The sequence below is a fragment of the Triticum aestivum genome, chromosome 2B (assembly GCF_018294505.1).
Source record: "Triticum aestivum cultivar Chinese Spring chromosome 2B, IWGSC CS RefSeq v2.1, whole genome shotgun sequence".
Lineage (NCBI taxonomy): Eukaryota > Viridiplantae > Streptophyta > Magnoliopsida > Poales > Poaceae > Triticum > Triticum aestivum.
In genome coordinates, this window is record NC_057798.1 from 740,416,706 (window position 1) to 740,434,768 (window position 18,063).

An 18,063-nucleotide genomic window follows, 5' to 3' on the forward strand; every position below is an offset into this window, starting at 1 on the left:
CGCCGCTAGCCCCCGCCATAGGCTAGCGCCCCCGCTCGGGAAGCCGTCCCGCGCCGGCCATGACCATGGGCGGAGGGGAAAGGAAGGCCCCGCCGCCGCCCCGGCCGGCCTGGCTTCGCCCGGCGGCGCCACCAGGCGGCGGCGAGGGAGGTGGGCAGAGGAGGGAGGAGAGAGGCGGCGGCCGGGATGGGTTCCCCTCGGGGCGCCCACGGGAGCGCCGCGAGAGGATGTTCTAAGAGGTAAGATCCACGGCAATCTTCTATCTATTCACAGGAAATTATTGACTCTTTAACGAGTTTCTCACCGTTGATTCCGATCCCCATCGACTCAATCAGCAGCGAACAACAAGCCACCAATCACCTCGGGAAGAAACTACAAGAGGTGGACTGCCCTGCGACTGCAAGAATGCACGACCGCCTGGCTGCCGGTCTCCCGCGTCCCCGCAGCCCTCGCCGCACCGGCCGCCAGGCGCCATGCTGCGGAGCAGATCCCCATCCCCCAGCCAACGACCAGCGCAACCGGCCAACCGCCGCGCTAGCATATGCTTGCAAGTTGCAACAAAGCATTGTCTTTTCATCTTCAGTGCTTTCAAGTTTACATGATGCTAATACCACGCTTGAATGGGAACTATTTACAGTATGTACATTCGTGGATCCGTCAACATATTTTTCTCGCAAACTTCTAGTAATATTCAGCGCGACAAACTATATGTCATTATCTGAATTCATTTTATTTACTTTCACATATTTGGTTCTACATCACCCACTAGCATAGGAAATACACATGTGGTTATAACCCAGAGTTCCTAACATACATTATGTATTGTGGGCTTGTGGCACCAGAACTAATATAATAACTCAACATTTTGCCATGCAAGTAAAGTCATCTTGGAATTTCGGATGATTGGATGAACTCTTTTTCCAAGCTGTATAACCTAGTTCCTTCGCCGCCTTTGTTCCCCATCCATGGCTGGTCTTTCAAAGAACTTTGGTTCACTCTTGTAATCGGAGAACTGAGCTTGACCTTTGAGTTATGCACATCTTCCAGTGTTGTTTCCACTTGCCTCATTGTAGGTCGTTCTTCCCCTTTTAAGCTTAAGCATGCTTTTGCAAGTCTTGCAACCACCTCAGCATCTTCAACTCCTCCTTCATTAACAATTTGTGCATCAAGAATGTCTGACAGGCGATTGTCGCTCATTAGTGATACAAAATGTGATGCTAGGCTTGTGCCTTTTGATGAATGAGAAGAAAAAACTGGTGTCACCCTTGTCAGCAGCTCTGCTAGGATGACACCAAAGCTGTAAACATCACTCTTCTCCGTCAGTCGACTAGTGTAGTAGTATTCGGGATCAAGGTAACCATAGGTTCCTTGGACAACTGTAAGTATTCCTGTCTCGTCTATTGAAATTGACCTTGATGCTCCAAAATCAGATACTTTTGCTGTTAAAGTATCAGTAAGTAGTATATTGGCACATTTGATATCTCTATGGTATACTGATATGGAAGCAGCAGAGTGTAGATAAGTAATCGCCCTTGCAGTTTCCAATGCAATCCTCAGTCGATCTTTCCATGAAAAATGGTTCTCACTTTGGTCATGGAGATGACACGAGAGAGTTCCGTTCGATATGAACTCATAAACTAGTATAGGAACTTCTGTCTCGAGGCAGCAACCAAAGAGCTTCACCACATTCCTATGGTTTGTCTGTGAAAGTATGACAACCTCATTTATAAACTGGTCGATTTCCCTCTGCACGACAATCTTGGCCTTCTTGATGGCCACGACATGTTGATCAGATAAGATGCCTTTATACACCACGCCATGCCCACCACCGCCAAGGATCCGATTATGGTCAAATTTGTTGGTTGCTTGCTCTAGCTCTTCTAAGCTGAAAATCTTCATCTTTTCGGCTATATCTTTGTTCGAAGAGATTAACTGTTGCAGAAGCAGTCCATGGTTTTTCTTAAAGAATTTTTGTCTCAACTTCTTGGCCCTTTGTTTCTTGAGTTTTTTTATGATTTGGGCAACACCTAGGAGGGAAAACAGTAGGCCAAAACAAGCACCAATTGCTATTATGGCAATTAGACCTGGAGAAAGCAAACGTAAGAATGATAGAAAAGTATATGTTGTGCTCACTTCAAGAAATCAAGCTGCTGCGCTAAATCTGTTTCAGACTACTCAACTTTACCATGAAAAAGTTTTCTTGGAAATATGAATATCTACTGGACCATTCATATTTGAAGTACTTTATAGTCGGTTCTTTTTCTTTCCTTTTGTTATCCATGTCTAAATGATCTACAACCCTACTGATGATTTGAGTTAGCATTAGAGATAACTAACTGTAAACTGAAGATTAAGCAGTTAGATCCTAGCAGCAGCAGTATTCTAGTAAAACTTGTCTGTATTTTAGTTCAGCGAGAGAAACTAAACTCACAATAGTTGAGAAACAAAACATGAACCTTTCTTCTTCTTTTTTTAGGGTAAAACATGAACTTTTCTATTTGTAATTATCACTAACAAGCCTTATATCGAGTGTTTTTTTGTGTGTACCTGGTAAGCTGATGATTCTTTTCTTTGCTGAGCATCGGTATGTCCCTGGCATATTGGTGCAGGTCCCATTGCAGGGATAAACATCTGGTTGTAGGCACTCATCGATATCTGAAGGGGAAAAAGCACACTGTTGGAAAGCAGGGGGGGTTTATACATCAAATGGAAAAAACTAAGATAGCACATGCATGTTCTTTTGTAATGTTATAACTACCACAACTACGTAAGAACGCAGCTGAAAGTACTATTAACATACCTTGGCACCCATAAGTGATATAAGAGTTGCCCTCGTATCCTTGAGAACAGTGGCACCGTCTTTTTTCATAATCTCCGAAAACGTAATAGCTATCGCTGTTCAAGCTTGAACATCTAAATTCAAGTCAGGTCTCAGCGCAGCGAGTGGTGTAACTTGGATGCCATAGCATGGCAGCTCCCACACGATGGATGCGCGGCAGCGGCCAATGCCCGAGCACGATGTGCCAGTGAAGTTTTGATGGTTGTCCAGGCACGCAGCGGCACAGGTGCTGGTCTGGCTCCCGTCCTGACTATGGAGCCCCCTTGGATGGCCAAGCTGAGCTACGATGTTGCATCCAATTGCCACAAACCAGTTCCACGCGCTTGATACCGAGAAGGGCCAGGTTACTGCAGGGCCGGACCATGAGCCGTTGAACTCAGAGAAGCTTGATCGCAAAACCTTGCTCCGGATACGCACCGTGCCATCAGTCAAGGAGATGCCAAGCACTTCCATGCCATCACCCAAGAACAGCCTCGGTGGGTACTGCGTCTCGTCACAGGTGAGACCAAAGCCCTCGTGGAAGCAGCCTTTGCTGATGCCGAAAGGGTACGGCACGGTAATGTGGCCGCAGCTTTCGGGGCAGCCGGGCAAGGCTATTGGCCCTGCCGCCAGTGGCACCACCAGGAGCTGAAACATGAGTGCTCCGATGGTGCCAATCGGAGCTCGACGGGAACAAGGGATCGAAATCGACATCTCTGTGGGCGCACTAGTTGAACCAATATTTTAAATAGCACGCTATTTCGCTGTTATAACGCGGTTATAGCATATTTGAAGGGGAGACGTTACGTTTTAGCAAAATCGGACGCTACGGCGCTAATCGCGTAATTAGCGCGCTACAGACACTATAACATTGTAACGTTGTAACGTTACAACGTGCAGACCATGTAAAACTGAAATAAGCACAGCCCAGCAGGCCCAGCAGACCAAAACCAACCCATGACCACTAGCTTTCTCACTCCTTTTATCAGATTCTCCCACTAGCTTTCTCACTCCTTTTATCAGATGCATATATTGCTTGCTCCTATGAAAAATTTAGTTGCTTAAATACTTTATTTCAAGATATATTTAATTTTTTTTTGCAAACGCTATTTTGAAATATAGCACGCTATTAGCGCGCTATAACTTGTGTAGCACTTAGAGAAGAGCCTCGCTATATTTTGTAGCGCGCTATTTAAAATATTGAGTTGAACACAGCTATTCATGTCTCTGTTTGAAGCTAGCAACTCGAACATAGGCTCTTAACTACCAGCTGGCTGGTACCCCTTCTGCGCTTGACTTCAATGTCCAATGAGGCGGCTACCAGTAAACAGAATTGACTAAAGCATGACGGACCGATTGATATACTTCCAAGAAAGTTTCAATCAGGATAGGTTTTGTATACGTAAGAGGAAGTTTCAATGCAGAAGTAGTCGTGGCCCTTTTTAAGGCACATGAATCTGTCCGGTTCCAATTGGCTGAGATGATTGAAGAACCGTCTTTTGTTTCCCAACTGTGAGATAGCTAACCAGATTTAGCACATGGAGACTGAACTTTCTAATGTGGAATTCTTGTGTTACGCGAGAACCCGATGCTGAAAGTTCCCTCTTATAAGAGTTGATGAGACTATTTTATACTCTTACATTACTACTAATCCGCATCAAGCATTTCATCGAACAGATCGCCTGCAAGCCAAAATGGAGTAAGAACGGCGTGCTGCTCGCCGTTGATTCCGATTCCCATGCCATGGAGTAGCAACCACTTCGGGCAGAAGTTAGAAGAGGTGGACTCACCTGCGAGTGCACAACTCCTCTGCACATGTGCGCCACCGGCCACCCGCCGGGCATCCGCACACCATTCGCCTCGTTTTCTCTCTCTTTCTCGACTAGGGAGCCTCGTTTTCTCTCTGGTGCATGGGCTGTGGACTTTGGTTATTTTTCTCATTGGATGGGTCTCGACTATGTTGTTCTCTAGAGGTTAGCTTCAGAGAAAGCAGTGCCAGATGACCGCCTGAGTTGAAATGTTCGCATAAAAGAACAGTACTACTTGCCTAAGAGCATCTACACCCGGCCGCCCCAAAACCGGTCTCTAACGTGCGGGCGGTCCGACCGATCACGAAAATGTGACCCACACGGACGCCTCAAACGGGCCTCAAACATTCGGGCTGACCGGCACCTCTCATATTCTGCCTAAATATGAAGTGGATATAGAGGCACTCGAAATCACCCGGAAACTACATCTCCTCCGTCGCTGCAGTGTGAACGTCGCGTGGCGCCAATCCGGCTCGCCTCCCCCCCCCCCCCCCCCCCCCCCCCCCCCCAGGCCAAATTTGGCTATTTAAGCCAGCCGGCGTCCCTCAACCCTAGCCCATCCACCCCTTACTTCTCTGCGCCGCAACTCGAGCCCATCCGCCAGCAACAGCCGACGTCCGTGCACAAGGCGTCCCGGGTTTTCCCGTTGCACAGCGTGGAGCATGTGCTGACATACTCGCGACCCCCATCGCTGACTACGATGAAGTAGCCGATGAAGTTCCATCCGATGGCCACAAAGACGTTGTGCTCGGTGGACACCGCGAGCTGCGCGCCGTTCCGGCAGGCCGCCGTACCATGAGTAGTTGTAGTCGATGAATCTCCTCGCGCCGACGACACTGTTTGTGGAAAGTGGTCGGAATGCGACAACCTTGGTCTGGACATGCACCGTGCCGTCCGCCAGGGAGATTGGCGTCCACCTCCACGCCGTCGCCCAGGAGCAGCTTCGAGGGACGGCGCGTCTCGTCGCAGGTGAGGTTGAAGCCCTTGCGAAAGCAGCCTTGCCGGAAGCCGAAAGGGTAGGGGACGGAGACGTTGCCGCAGGCCTCCGGGCAGCCAGACAAGGCTACTGGGCCATCGGCGACGGCTGTTGCCACGAGGAGGAGCTCAAGTGCCAACACCGTTGCGACGACGAGCTTTGCTTGTGACATGCAGCGAGATACAGGCTTGCCGGAAGCTGCATGAGCATGCAACATGCTGCTGGGCAAGCTTGGCTTGGGTGCTAGCTAGAGGAAATGGTGATACTCGTATTGCTAGTAGTCGACCTCCTCTGCAATTTGTAGAGAAAAGCTTTTGTGTTCGGTCTTCTCAGTTGGCTTCAACGCCGACCAGGTACAGTAGTGCACGAATATAGACTAATCAATCTAAGCATGTTGCATGTCAAGTACTAGTAGCTGAGTTAGTACTTGGTACCGTCCTCATCCTACAGTATTTCGCTAAACTGGAGCTCAAACACAAACATGCCTCTTTGGTGCTGCAAGTGCAAGGAAAAGTCCATGACGTACTAGAAAGGAAGCGGAAATGGGTGTGGCATACAATCGGTGATGTGACAGTCTTGTGTCTTATGTGGAAAACTCAAACTCGTGTCAAACTTGGCTACTGTTGGTCAGGTCAGTGGTCACACCGTGCCATGAACACACTCTATCCACCCAACCCGGATGGGGATGGCAGGTTGAAGCCCTCTCGGAAGCATCCTCCACGAAGATCTCCAGGCAACCAGAACCATGCAATGGCAATTTTAGCGAGGACGACCGGGAGAAAAAGAAGAAGATTACCTCGCTGCAGCTCGGCTCCCACCTCAGGCGCCATCGACCCCACGCTCGGCCGGAACGCACTTGACTTGAGCATTTCATCCAACACGTCGCCTGCACGGTCGGGAACTCAAAATCGAACCAACGAACTATCTATTCACAGGAAATTATTGACTCTTTGACGAGTTTCTCACTGTTGATTCCGATCCCCATCGACTTCAATCAACAGCGAGCAACAAGCCACCGATCACCTCGGGAAGAAATTACAAGCGGTGGACTGCCCTGCGCTGCGACCGCAAGAGTGCACGACCGCCTGGCTGCCGGTATCCTGCGTACCCGCAGCCCTCGCAGCACCCGCCGCCAGGCGCCGTGCTGCCGAGCAGATCCCCATCCCCGAGCCAGCGACCAGCGCAGCCGGCCAACCGCCGCGCTAGCATATGGATGTTGTGCTGATCGCCGATCCATTTTTCTCTGCCAGGCGCTGCTCTTTCTTTCCCTTTTCGGGTCCCGATATTCACCACACGTGTGGTATATTAGACATGCGCATACATCATGTGTGATCGTGTGTGGACAAACAATAGAACTGTCCACACGTGTGGGCGCGGCTATTTTGTGCCACACGTCCAATAAGTCCTCATCCGCGTGTATGACACGAAGAAAATCTATCCAAGGATTACGAGTCGACGAGTCGTTGAGTCGTTCCGAGGTTGAGACTCATAGACTAATCGGACTAGTCTTAGACTAGTGCTAGACTAGTCGACAAAGTATTGTAGTAGTCAACTATTAATACCTAGTAGCAGTATGTAGTAAACCGTACAGCACATTACAGTATATACAATAAAACCAGTAGTGCTAGCCAACGCTCGCCAGGCCCAGCCCAGTGCAGCTCAGCACGCCACCCCCACCTGGCCCATTTGGGCCCACGTAGCCAGCCTACTTAGCCTACTTGCCATCCCAGCCTCTGTAACCCTAGCTCCCGATCGATCCCGTCGCCGCCGCCTGCGCCATCAGGCACAAAAGCGCGCGCGCGCGACCCGCGCCTCCGCCGCCGGCGAGCCCGCCGACCACCGCCGTGCATCCTCTCTCTCTCTCTCTCTCTCTCTCGTCACAGGGCCACACGCGCCTACGGGGCACGGCCATGGCCGCCGCCCGAGCACGAGTTCCGGCCGGCTGCCGCGCCTTGCTTCACCATCCGCCGTTCCGGCGGCGGGTCAGTGGGTGCTGGCGGTGGCCTCGTCCAGGCGGCTCGTTCTCATAGCTCGCTCTCCAAATTTCCCCTCCCAAATTTGAGTCGAGCGACTCAGACAACAGGACTAGTCCAGACTAGTCGTAGACTAGTCTCTTGACCGCTCGACTCATCGAATTAGTCTACACGAGATTCGCAGTCGACACCACAGTTGCGACTCATAGACTAGTCCATCGACTAGTCTCGACTAGTCCTTCGACTCGTAATCAGTGAATCTATCACACGTCCTCGCGCATCTAAGTTAGTTACCCGCGGGATGACAACTCTAGTTACTACAGGGGATGGCAACTCTAGTTATCCAGGATGGCAACTATAGTTGTAAAAGCATGACAATTCTCTCTGTTTTGGCTAACTATAGTTACCCGTGGGATAACACTTTAGTTACCGAAGATAGTTGCCATGTGTGTTTACCTAGTTTCCACGTGTGGTTCAACCATAGTTGCCGTTTATGGTTAATCGTAGTTGTCATGTGTGTTTACTTGGTTGTCATGTGCGCGCAACTGCGGTTGCCATCTAGCAACGAATCGTAGTTGCCATGTGTGTTTACGTAGTTGGCACGTGCGCGCACTGCAGTTGCCATCTAGCAATGTACGAGTGATGTGTGGGCGAAGAGTAGTTCGCGCACACGCGGTGGACTAGATGATGACTGTGTGGGCAGAAATCGGTTCTTGCCCACACGGTGCAGTTGGCAACCGCGCCTTATGGGTCGTGTGGACGAACTCTTCATCGCCCACACACACGATGATGTCTATGTGGCACAGGAATTCCAACGAATACCTTTAAGATTCGTGCAAAATAGAATCAATGTGGATAGACGCGTGTGGGTGAAATGCAAACTGCCACACGGTGTGCGCGTTTCCCTTTTCTTTTCATTCAGAATAACTCCCAGGTGGTCTTCGGCTGCTAAAAGCCCACGCCAACTTAGGGCATGTAAACCAATCTTTCCTTTATACTCTCTCTGTTCCTAAATATTTGTCTTTTGGAGATTTCAAATGGACTATCACATACGGATGTATATAGACATATTTTAGAGTTTAGATTCACTCATTTTGCTCTGTATGTAGTCACTGGTTAAAATCTTTAGAAAGACAAATATTTAGAAACGAAGGGAGTAGTTGCTAAGCTGACTAGATTTCTGAATTAAAATGCTAAGCAGACTGGATTTCAGGATACACTGAAAATTGTTGTTCGATCATTTCAAGCAACATCCACATATCGATAGCAAAGACACGAGCATGTTCTTTCCAACAAAGAAGAAAAGCAAATTTTGAGCATTGAAAACAACATTTTCCATGTATACTGATTAAATTTTGTGGTGTGATTAAGAGACATTAAATAAGATTAACAGTGGTTTACATTTACATCAACTTGATATTCAAATTTTCAGGGGGTGGAGTTAAAAAGTTTTCACACGGACAACATTTTTATCTTTTTTTTTGCGGGGTGACAACATTTTTATCTATTCAAATAATTTGTAGAAGCTACGTGAATATTTCATATGTTGAATATAAAATCAGAACACATTACAATATAGCTAATTACTATTGTAAATGTAACTTCAAAATGTTACTTGGGCCCATCTGAAGCTTGGGAAAGCCTGTACCTGGTGCACAATGTTTTCGAAAAGGAAACATAAAAAAAGAGAAAAGACAAAAAATAAAGAAATTGAATAAAAAACATTGAAACTGGATACAAAACCGGATCGAGCAGAAGACCACAGTAGAATTGGATCTTGAGAAAAATCACAAAAACTAGGAAAACATGTCGTATTCGGCCGGGTCACATGGGAATGATTGCAGTTGCAGACGAGCGCTTCTTATCGCTCACAATAGGCAATATGTATCCTTTGCATGCTAGGCGCTCCAAGAAATAAAGTTCAAACGGGTAGGTCAAATGTTGTGCGACAAATTTGTTCCGTTTTCTTAGAACAACGACTTAGCGGTATTGATTTCGTGAAGAAAAAAAATACATATTAAAATAGCCAAAACAGCTACCAACAAGAGAGTTTCCTAATAAAATCAATCGTTTAATATCATTGTTGCCAAAACTACAAAAGAGCCGCCCACCCGAAAAAGCAAGAATCTATAATCGTTGGACACACCATGATCAAAAACACACTTCTTCCAAAGGCATGTCGTTAGAGTGATACTTTGTAGCTAGACTGACAAAAAGAAGACCAAAAACATGAAAGACAAACACTAAGAATTACTAGTTCCATGATGGGAATGATGGGTCCCTGTAATTTTATTCCCTATGCCGACACTTCTAGCACCGGCACGCTGATACACAGGGCACACATCTCACAAGTGAGAAACATAACTGTATGACGGCGGCGCGCCTTTGCCTCGTCAGTGCTTGTAGTCGTCGCTAGGTGGTCCATAGACCTGGTTGTAATTTTTATTACTTCTTATATTCTTTGTATTGCCATGATTAATGAATAGATTGAAAATTTCTCTCGCAAAAAAAAAAAAACTGTGTGTCACACATTGATATGTCGCTCCCACCACCTCCTCGGAGCCGAATCAGCTAACCGGTGCGATAGGAACCATCGGTGGAGATTGGAACACGATCGCTTGATTTGAATACGATGGGTCCATTTACACAAATGCCAAAAGGAATCAAATATGCGGCCATGGCTAAACAAGGTCGGCGTGGTGGCCAGATGGTGAGGCGTTATAATATTTTTCTTCTGAGAAGATATGCGGGCATGGCTAAACAAGGTCGGCGTGGTGGCTAGATGGTGAGGCGTTATAAAAGAGGGTAATGCATAGGGTCTTCGAGTTGTAGCATGAGAAGGTGGTTGAGAATGGGCCAATATAATGGAAGAGGACACAATGGAGTCCCCCCCCCCCTCCCCCACACTCGACTATTAGAAATGTACTGATGATTGTATTTTCAAAGTTCTAATTTATATTATGTTGTTTGACAATATAATGCACACATATTTTTTTGCAAAATTTGAAACTTTCTAAACTTTGACCAAGTTTATAGAAAAAATATATCTATATCTATGATACTAAACATCTATGTAAAAATATGTCTCTTGGTATATAAAATGATATTTCCTCTATCCCATAATATAGAGTATTTAATCAAAAACTATCACAATTAGTGGAACCGTGCCCACAAACTACCACTTTATGAATTTGTGCTGAAAACTACCACTTTTTAGCTAATCTATGACTAAAAACTACCATGTCTGTAAATCAACCGATTCGTCCATTTTAAACACGTGTATGACAGGAGCTGGCTTCTTTCGCGCGGAGGAGACCCCACACGGCAGCATCACCTTCTCTCTCTCCCTCCCCCTCTCTCTCTCTCTCTGGCATTTCAACCAACACCTTACCAGCACACCGGCGATAGCTCTTTGGACTGCAACACACCGGCGTGCTGCTGCTACCTAGTGCGCGACCTGGCCGCGACGAGTCACCGGCTCCGTTACTCACGTGCTTGTGTTAGTGGTGGTAGTCTAGAGGCTGAGCGCCGCGGGGGTGGTGGTCGGTGATGGCCTCAGGAGAGCCATGGGGCGGCGCAAGCAGGAGGACGCTGGGAGGCGGCGGAGCTGGATGGAGCACGGGGCAAGGAGGAGGCCACCGACGACGCACTCGACAGCGAGGGCCAGCAGCATCAGCGGCAGGAGGAAGGCGGTGGTGGCAGACGGTAAGGGAGGCAAGCAGCTCGGCCCTGGCGTCAGGCAGGGGTCGTGGAGGAGATGCAAGAGGACTGCGGGCGAGGTCGGGAGGAGGCGCTTGGGGCCGGCCATGGCAGGCGGTGGATGGAGCAGAGGCCGAGGCGCCATGGCAGGCGGTGGACAGAGCAGAGGCCGAGGGCGCCATGGCAGGGGGAGCTCACGCACGGGAGAAGAAGAATGAGATGTGGGCCCCAACATGTCATAATCAAGTTTAGTTCTTGCTAATCAGTCATTAAGTCAATGTGGTAGTTTTTAGTCATACATTAGTGAAAAAATGGCAGTTTTCCGCACAAATTTGTAAAGTACTAGTTTGTAGACGCGGTTCCACGAATTGTGGTAGTTTTTTGTTAAATAATCCATAATATAAGAGCGTTTTTTACACTAGTGTAGTGTAAACGCTCTTATATTATGGACGGAAGGAGTATTATTTACTCCTGTAATTGAAGTTATTTTTCTCCAGCAAACCTAGGCAAAGTTTAGGAAGCTCAACATTCAAAAAATCTATATGCACTAAAGTATAAGGTATAAAAATATGTTGCATGTTAGGTTTTGTAAGTACCTTGGCATCCATCGGCGATGTATGGATTGCCCTCGTATCCTTTCGAGCAGTTGCACCGCGGCCGCTGGTTTTCATCGTCGTTGTAGACCACGATGCTGTTCGCGCTTATGCATCTCCCGGGATCAGTCGGCAAGCCATCCGGCAGCCGGAACATGTCCTTGTCACGTTTCATATCCAGCGACCATTCCAACACGGTCGGAACCACCGTCGAATCGGCGATCCTCTGTGGCTCCGCCGAGTAATCCAGCTGCAGCACGAGCCCCTTCTCGCCGAACCAGTCCCGATCGGCAATGAACACCGCTCCATACCTGGAGGAATCGTTGGGTCTCACTCTGATCTGGGCCAGATCATTGATCTGGATGCCGTAGGACGAGAATCCCGGCCGCGGGACGGGCGTCTGGCAGCAGCCGACGCCGGAGCACGAGGCGTCGCTCACCCGCCCAGGGCCGTGCGCCTCCGAGCAGTACGCGGCGCACACGCTGACGAAGCGGCCCGCGTCGTCGACGAGGCTGGCCACGAGGTTGCATCCCAAGGCCACGAACCGGTTGCGCTTCGCGGACACTGTCAGGCGGCCGGCGGCTCTCAGGCCGCCGGCGGACCACGTGCGGTTGAACTTCTCGGGGTTCTCGCTCAGCGAGAAGTTGACCATCCTGGTGTTGATCCGCAGGGTGCCATCCAGAGAGACGGCGACCACTTGCACCCATGCAGCGTCGTTATCGCCGGCGAACAGCCTCGGCGGCTGGGTCGTGTCGTCGCAGGTGAGGTTGAAGCCCTCGCGGAAGCAACCCTGCCCGATGCCGAATGGGTACGGGACGGTCACGTTGCCGCAAGCTTCGCGGCAGCCAGGCAAGGCTACCGGGGGCGCGGCTAGTGTTGTGGCTGCTATGAGATGAAGCGCCAGTGGTGCAATCATGGCGCCGATCTTTGCTCTTGTGGAAGGAGTAGATGGAGCCAGCATCATCTTTGCTGCTGCAGATCTTGCTCAGGTGAGCAGTCTGGTACTCAGGTGGTGTAAGCGACCGCACTCTTTGGCACTTGGCAGAACGGAAAGTGTGCACCAAAGGAAGGGGCAGGAATGTCGCATGCTGATTATTTACCCCTTTTCATGTGGAAACGTTGCATATCTGATTTGCCTTTAGCAATAACGGGTCTTCCTGGGCTATCGGAAAGTCTGGATGTAAGAGTCACACCAGACGAAATGTTTACATTCTCAGCCTAGATATTTCGTACTGCTACTCGACTGTGGCCGCCCCGGATGTCAAAAGTAAGTAGATATGCACTGCGGACCTTAAGCAAGAAATCTCAAATTCTCATTAGTTAGCTAGGTGTTTATAATTTCCAGAAGAGGCAGCAGTTTATAATTTCGATCGGTCAAGTGAAAATGACATCTCATTAGGTTTTCTTGGATTGTATGTATTCACAACAATATTATTATTTTTACCTTCTTAATGACATTGTTTTCAAAGATATCAAATGTTGTTTCCAAATAATATTATTACATGTGTCATCTACTCCCTCCGTTTCTAAATACTTGTCTTTCTAGAGATTTCAACAAATGTCTACATACGGCACAAAATGAGTGAATCTACACTTTAAAATATGTCTACATACATCCGTATGTTGAGTCCATTTGAAATGCCTAGAAAGACAAGTATTTGGGAACGGAGGGAGTATTATTATATTTAGATCTGTGCTAGCTCAATATCTTCACTTCACTGAAACTTCTTGTTCAGGCTCCGGTTCATTCTCGCAGTCCGACACCCAGTGGGACGGGGCAGTAGGTTGTAGTATACCTGGCCATCCGTCGGGCCGATCCGGGCCTGACCAAGCCCGAGCTCGGCCCGGTCTGGCCGTTGAGCCTACTTTTCAGGCCCAAGCCCGAGCTCAGCCCAGCCCGGCCGTTGGGCCTACTTTTCAGGCCCAAGCCCGGCCCATCAGTGAAAAAGCTCGCTGGACCTCGGGCCGGGCCCCTTCCCTAAAACACAAAATACACAAGGCCAGGCCCAGCCCGACGTGCTCTTTGGGCTCAAAACTCAATCCCAGGTCCGACCCATGGGCAGGACCGAGCCGGGCCAGGTCTGGTTTTTTGGGCAGGGTATCCCATGGCCAAGTATAGGTTGTAGCATGTCCAACTTGACTTACGGGAAGCTAACACTAATTAATAAAAAAACGACTTTACGTGAGCCCCATTGGTCCCGGTTTGGAAACCGACCGGTACTAATGTGACCATTAGTGCCGTTTCAATGGCTAGGGGCGGGAATCATTAGTTCCGGTTCGTGTTTAAGCTCTAGTACCAGTTCGTGACACGAAGCGGGACTAAAGGAGTGGTGACAGGCTGGTGGCAGGCCGGGGCTCCATGAGCACATTTAGTCCCGGTTCGTGTCACAAACCGGTAATAGAGGTGCACCTTTAGTCCCGGTTCGTATAACCAACCGGGACTAAATGTGCCTCTATATAAACCCCTCGTCAAGTCCGAGCCCATTTCTATCTGTTGTACACTTTCATTCCTCTCCTCTGTTCTTCCCCTCATGCTGGAGCTCACCTCCATTTTTGCTAAAATTTATCAAGATTTGAAGGCACCCCATCCATCCAAGTGTTCACAAAGGTTAGCAACTTTGTCCTTTCATCTCTCATTGCTAGATTAGCTCTTGCAATGCTCTATAAGTATAGTGATTTGTGAGTTTTAGTTTGGAAGTAATTATAGGTGGTAGTTTATTTGATTTATATGCAATTTGAGCTCAAATTAACTTCTTAGTTTGCATATGTAGGTGTGGTTTACTTAGTGCCTTCCCGTTCTCGTCCTAACCGCCGTCGATCGCCCGCATTGTCTCATTGCCGGCACCACATTGGTGAGCATGTTGTTATTAAACTTTTTATAAAAAAAATCATGTTTGTGTTATTTAGATAGTTACTTGTATAATTTTCTTACCCGTGCGTTGTTTGTTATACATAATGGCATGGTTTTGATATCCGTCCCCGTCGGCCCTCGTCCGGTTTATGATTCAGATGTGGTATATTCTCTTTTATAACTATTTGTGGCATTTCTAGTTTATGACAAATTATGCCCATCAAGTTGACATAGATATTTTTTATCTAGGAGATATGTGAACCGGAAATTGCAACCGACCCTCTTGTCGAGAAGTTAAATTTAGTTGAATAAGAAAACGAGTATTTGAAAGAAAAATTGAAAGGAATTGAAGAAAAGAAGATGACACTGGAGTTGTATGTTGCCGATGTCGTCTATGATCACAAGATCAAGATGGATGCAATGCGCTTGAAGATTAGAAAGATTAGAAAATATGCCATTGATAGTGAGGCTTGGTATCATTATGCTGTTGCGTCAATTATTACCTTAGTTGCGATCTTGATCGCATTTGTTGTTGCACTTCAATGATTTAGCCAGAGAGTTTGTATGTTGTTTTATGAGAATAAGTGTGTATGAACTTGTATTAATTTGGTCTTTTCGGTGTTGTGTAATGAAGATGCGCCGGCAATGGATGTATGATGATCGATGCTCTCCCCAGTTTATTAGTGGAGTGCATACTTTTCTGCTTGCGGCTGAGGCAAACAAGCGGGCGGATGGTTTTATGTGTTGTCCATGTGTTGTCTGTAAGAATGATCACAATTACTCTAACTCAAGAACAATTCACGTCCACCCATTTGAGTCCGATTTCATGTCCATCTATAACTGTTGGACCAAGCACGAAGAAAGAGGGGTCCTAATGGAAGAGAATGAAGAAGAAGAGGATGACAACAACTATCCTGGCCATGGGTTCCTTGAACACGATGGTACAACAATGGGGGAAGAAGCTGAGCCGGCAATACGGGAAGAAGCTGAAGAAGAGGCATCAGATGAGCCCGCTGATGATCTTGGTCGGGCCATTGCCGATGCAAAGAGAAACTGCGCAAGTGAAAAGGAGAAGCTGAAATTGCAAAGATGACAAGGAAAAACTGGGCGCCACACTGGAATTGCTGCAATGAAAGGTAGAGAATGGTGTATCTAACAAGGGATTTGAAAAGTTGCTGATAATGTTAAAGAAGATGCTTCCAAAGGACAACAAATTGCCCAATAGCACGTATAAAGCAAAGAAGGCTGTATGCCCTCTAGGATAGAGGTGCAGAAGATACATGCATGCCCTAATGACTGCATCCTCTACCGGGGTGAGTACGAGGATTTGAATGCATGCCCGGTATGCAGTGCATTGCGCTATAAGATCAGCCGCGATGACCCTGGTGTTGTTGAGGGCGAACGCCCCACGAAGAAGATTCATGTGCTCCTATAATACCACGATTAAAACGTTTGTTTCGAAACAAAGAGCATGCCAAGTTGATGCGATGGCACAAATAAGACCGTAAGAAAGACGGGAAGTTGAGAGTACCTGCTGACGAGTCGCAGTGGAGAAAAATCGAGAGAAAGTGGGAGGAATTTGTAGGTGACGCAAGGAACATATGGTTTGGTTTAAGTGCAGATGACATTAATCCTTTTGGGGAGCAGAGCAGCAATCATAGCACCTGGCATGTGACTCTATGTATATGTAACCTTCCTCCTTGGTTGTGCATGAAGCAGAAGTTCATTATGATGCCAGTGCTCATCCAAGGCCCTAAGCAATCCGGCAACGACAATGATGTCTACATAAGGCCATTAGTTGAAGAACTCTTACAGCTGTGGAATGAAAAAGGTGTATGTGCGTGGGATGAGCACAAACAAGAGGAAATTGACCTACATGCGTTGCTGTTTGTAACCATCAACGATTGGCCTGCTCTCAGTAACTTTTCAGGACAAACAAACAAGGGATACCACACATGCACGCACTATTTAGATGATACCGGTAGTATATATTGGATAAATGTAAGAAGACTCCCCTACAACCGAACTAATGCCACACTCAGTGGAGACGAACATCTCAGAACACATATGGTCTGGTTGCGAGCCGCCGGCAGCAAGAGCCTGGGTCGGATTGACAGACTCCCCCACTTGAGTTTGATCAACCAAACTTTTGCCATCCTTGATAGCTGCCAAAACGGATAGCTCCACCTTCCCTGCATTCAAAATGTCCATTGCTCTATCGAATGCATCGACGTTGCTATCACCAAGTTGCACAAACTCAAGTGCAGTCAAGTGCAGTGCCGTATGCCGGTAGTGGTAGGAAGACAATCATGGAGGCCCTTGATCTTTCTGGTAATGGAGGAGGTGCAACGGCAAGTTGTCCCTGGCGTCTACCATCCATCTCTTCAGGTCATGCACATGTGGTATCTTCCGCACCCAAATGAATAAGAACCTGGATACGATGGCAGTAAGAAAGGAACGTCCAGTCATAAGGGTTAGGGTTGAGTTCCCTTTGGAGGAGGATTTACAGAGAATTCTGAGTTTTGGGTTGTGCAAAGTGCCCGGTACAGAGTGTATCCTCGAGTTCCATGAGTGGAAGCAGGTTGAGCCTCAGGGTAAGCCTCTTACTTAGGCTTGGTTGCGTTTTTCCGGGGCTCCCTCGAAGCCGATGCAGGATGCTAGAGTCGTGGCTAGCTTGGGCATCATGGTGGGGAAAACTGAGCGAGTGGATATGGCTTTTACCAGAGCTCACGGGGTAGCTCGTCTACTGGTTAGTATTTTGGACATTGAGTTCATGCCTGATGTGGTCAAGTGGACATATCAAGGCCAGATTTATAACCTAGTGTTTGAGTTTGAGGATGAGAGCCTGTTCGCCGAGGCGGCTAACGGGACTGATGTTGACATGCACGAGGGTGATGACAGCGCAGGAGCGAAGGAGACATAGGTCAAGGATACCGGACGAGAGTTGTCCAAGGGACCGGGTCCTTTTCTCAGACGACCGGGGATGGGACGGTTCCACCCTCCTTGGTGCCTACAACTTCTCTCAGATTTGGGTCTTTCGAGCCAGCTTCTGCACCTCCGAGACTTTGGAGTGATCGGGTGGAGTCTGATGAGGCGTTTGAGCTCGTGTTGCCTGCTTTGGTGTTTGAGGATGCTGTGAGCCCCATTCCTAGAGCCTTGCTGGTCTTGGTCAGGGGAGAGGAGGAGGTTCCCTCCCATGTTCTGCACGTTGACTCTCCTCAGACTGAGGGTCCGGGGGTGGAGGTCTTTCCCTCTGGAGGGGGGCCGGGGCTGGTGGTCTCGGTTCCCTCTTCTTCTGTCGCGTTACCGGAGATGCAGGTGGTAGTCCTGCTTTTTGATGGGGGC

The 18,063-nt window shown here is 48.1% G+C and overlaps 2 protein-coding genes and 1 pseudogene across 2 annotated transcripts; all 3 read right to left on the reverse strand.

Annotated features, from left to right (window-relative positions):
- Positions 1-660: 660 nt before the first annotated feature.
- Positions 661-12,831, reverse strand: LOC123047078 (wall-associated receptor kinase-like 5). Its single transcript, XM_044470573.1, has 3 exons — positions 11,871-12,831; positions 2,548-2,655; positions 661-2,084 (listed from the first exon to the last, which is right to left on the reverse strand). The coding sequence occupies exons 1-3, from the start codon at positions 12,829-12,831 to the stop codon at positions 883-885; spliced, it is 2,271 nt and encodes a 756-aa protein (XP_044326508.1). The 3' UTR covers positions 661-882.
- LOC123047079 (wall-associated receptor kinase 2) lies at positions 2,694-3,549 on the reverse strand. The gene has a single exon (XM_044470574.1). The coding sequence runs from the start codon at positions 3,530-3,532 to the stop codon at positions 2,900-2,902; it is 633 nt and encodes a 210-aa protein (XP_044326509.1). The 5' UTR covers positions 3,533-3,549; the 3' UTR covers positions 2,694-2,899.
- Positions 5,168-5,847, reverse strand: LOC123047080 (wall-associated receptor kinase-like 8; annotated as a pseudogene).
- Positions 12,832-18,063: the final 5,232 nt, after the last annotated feature.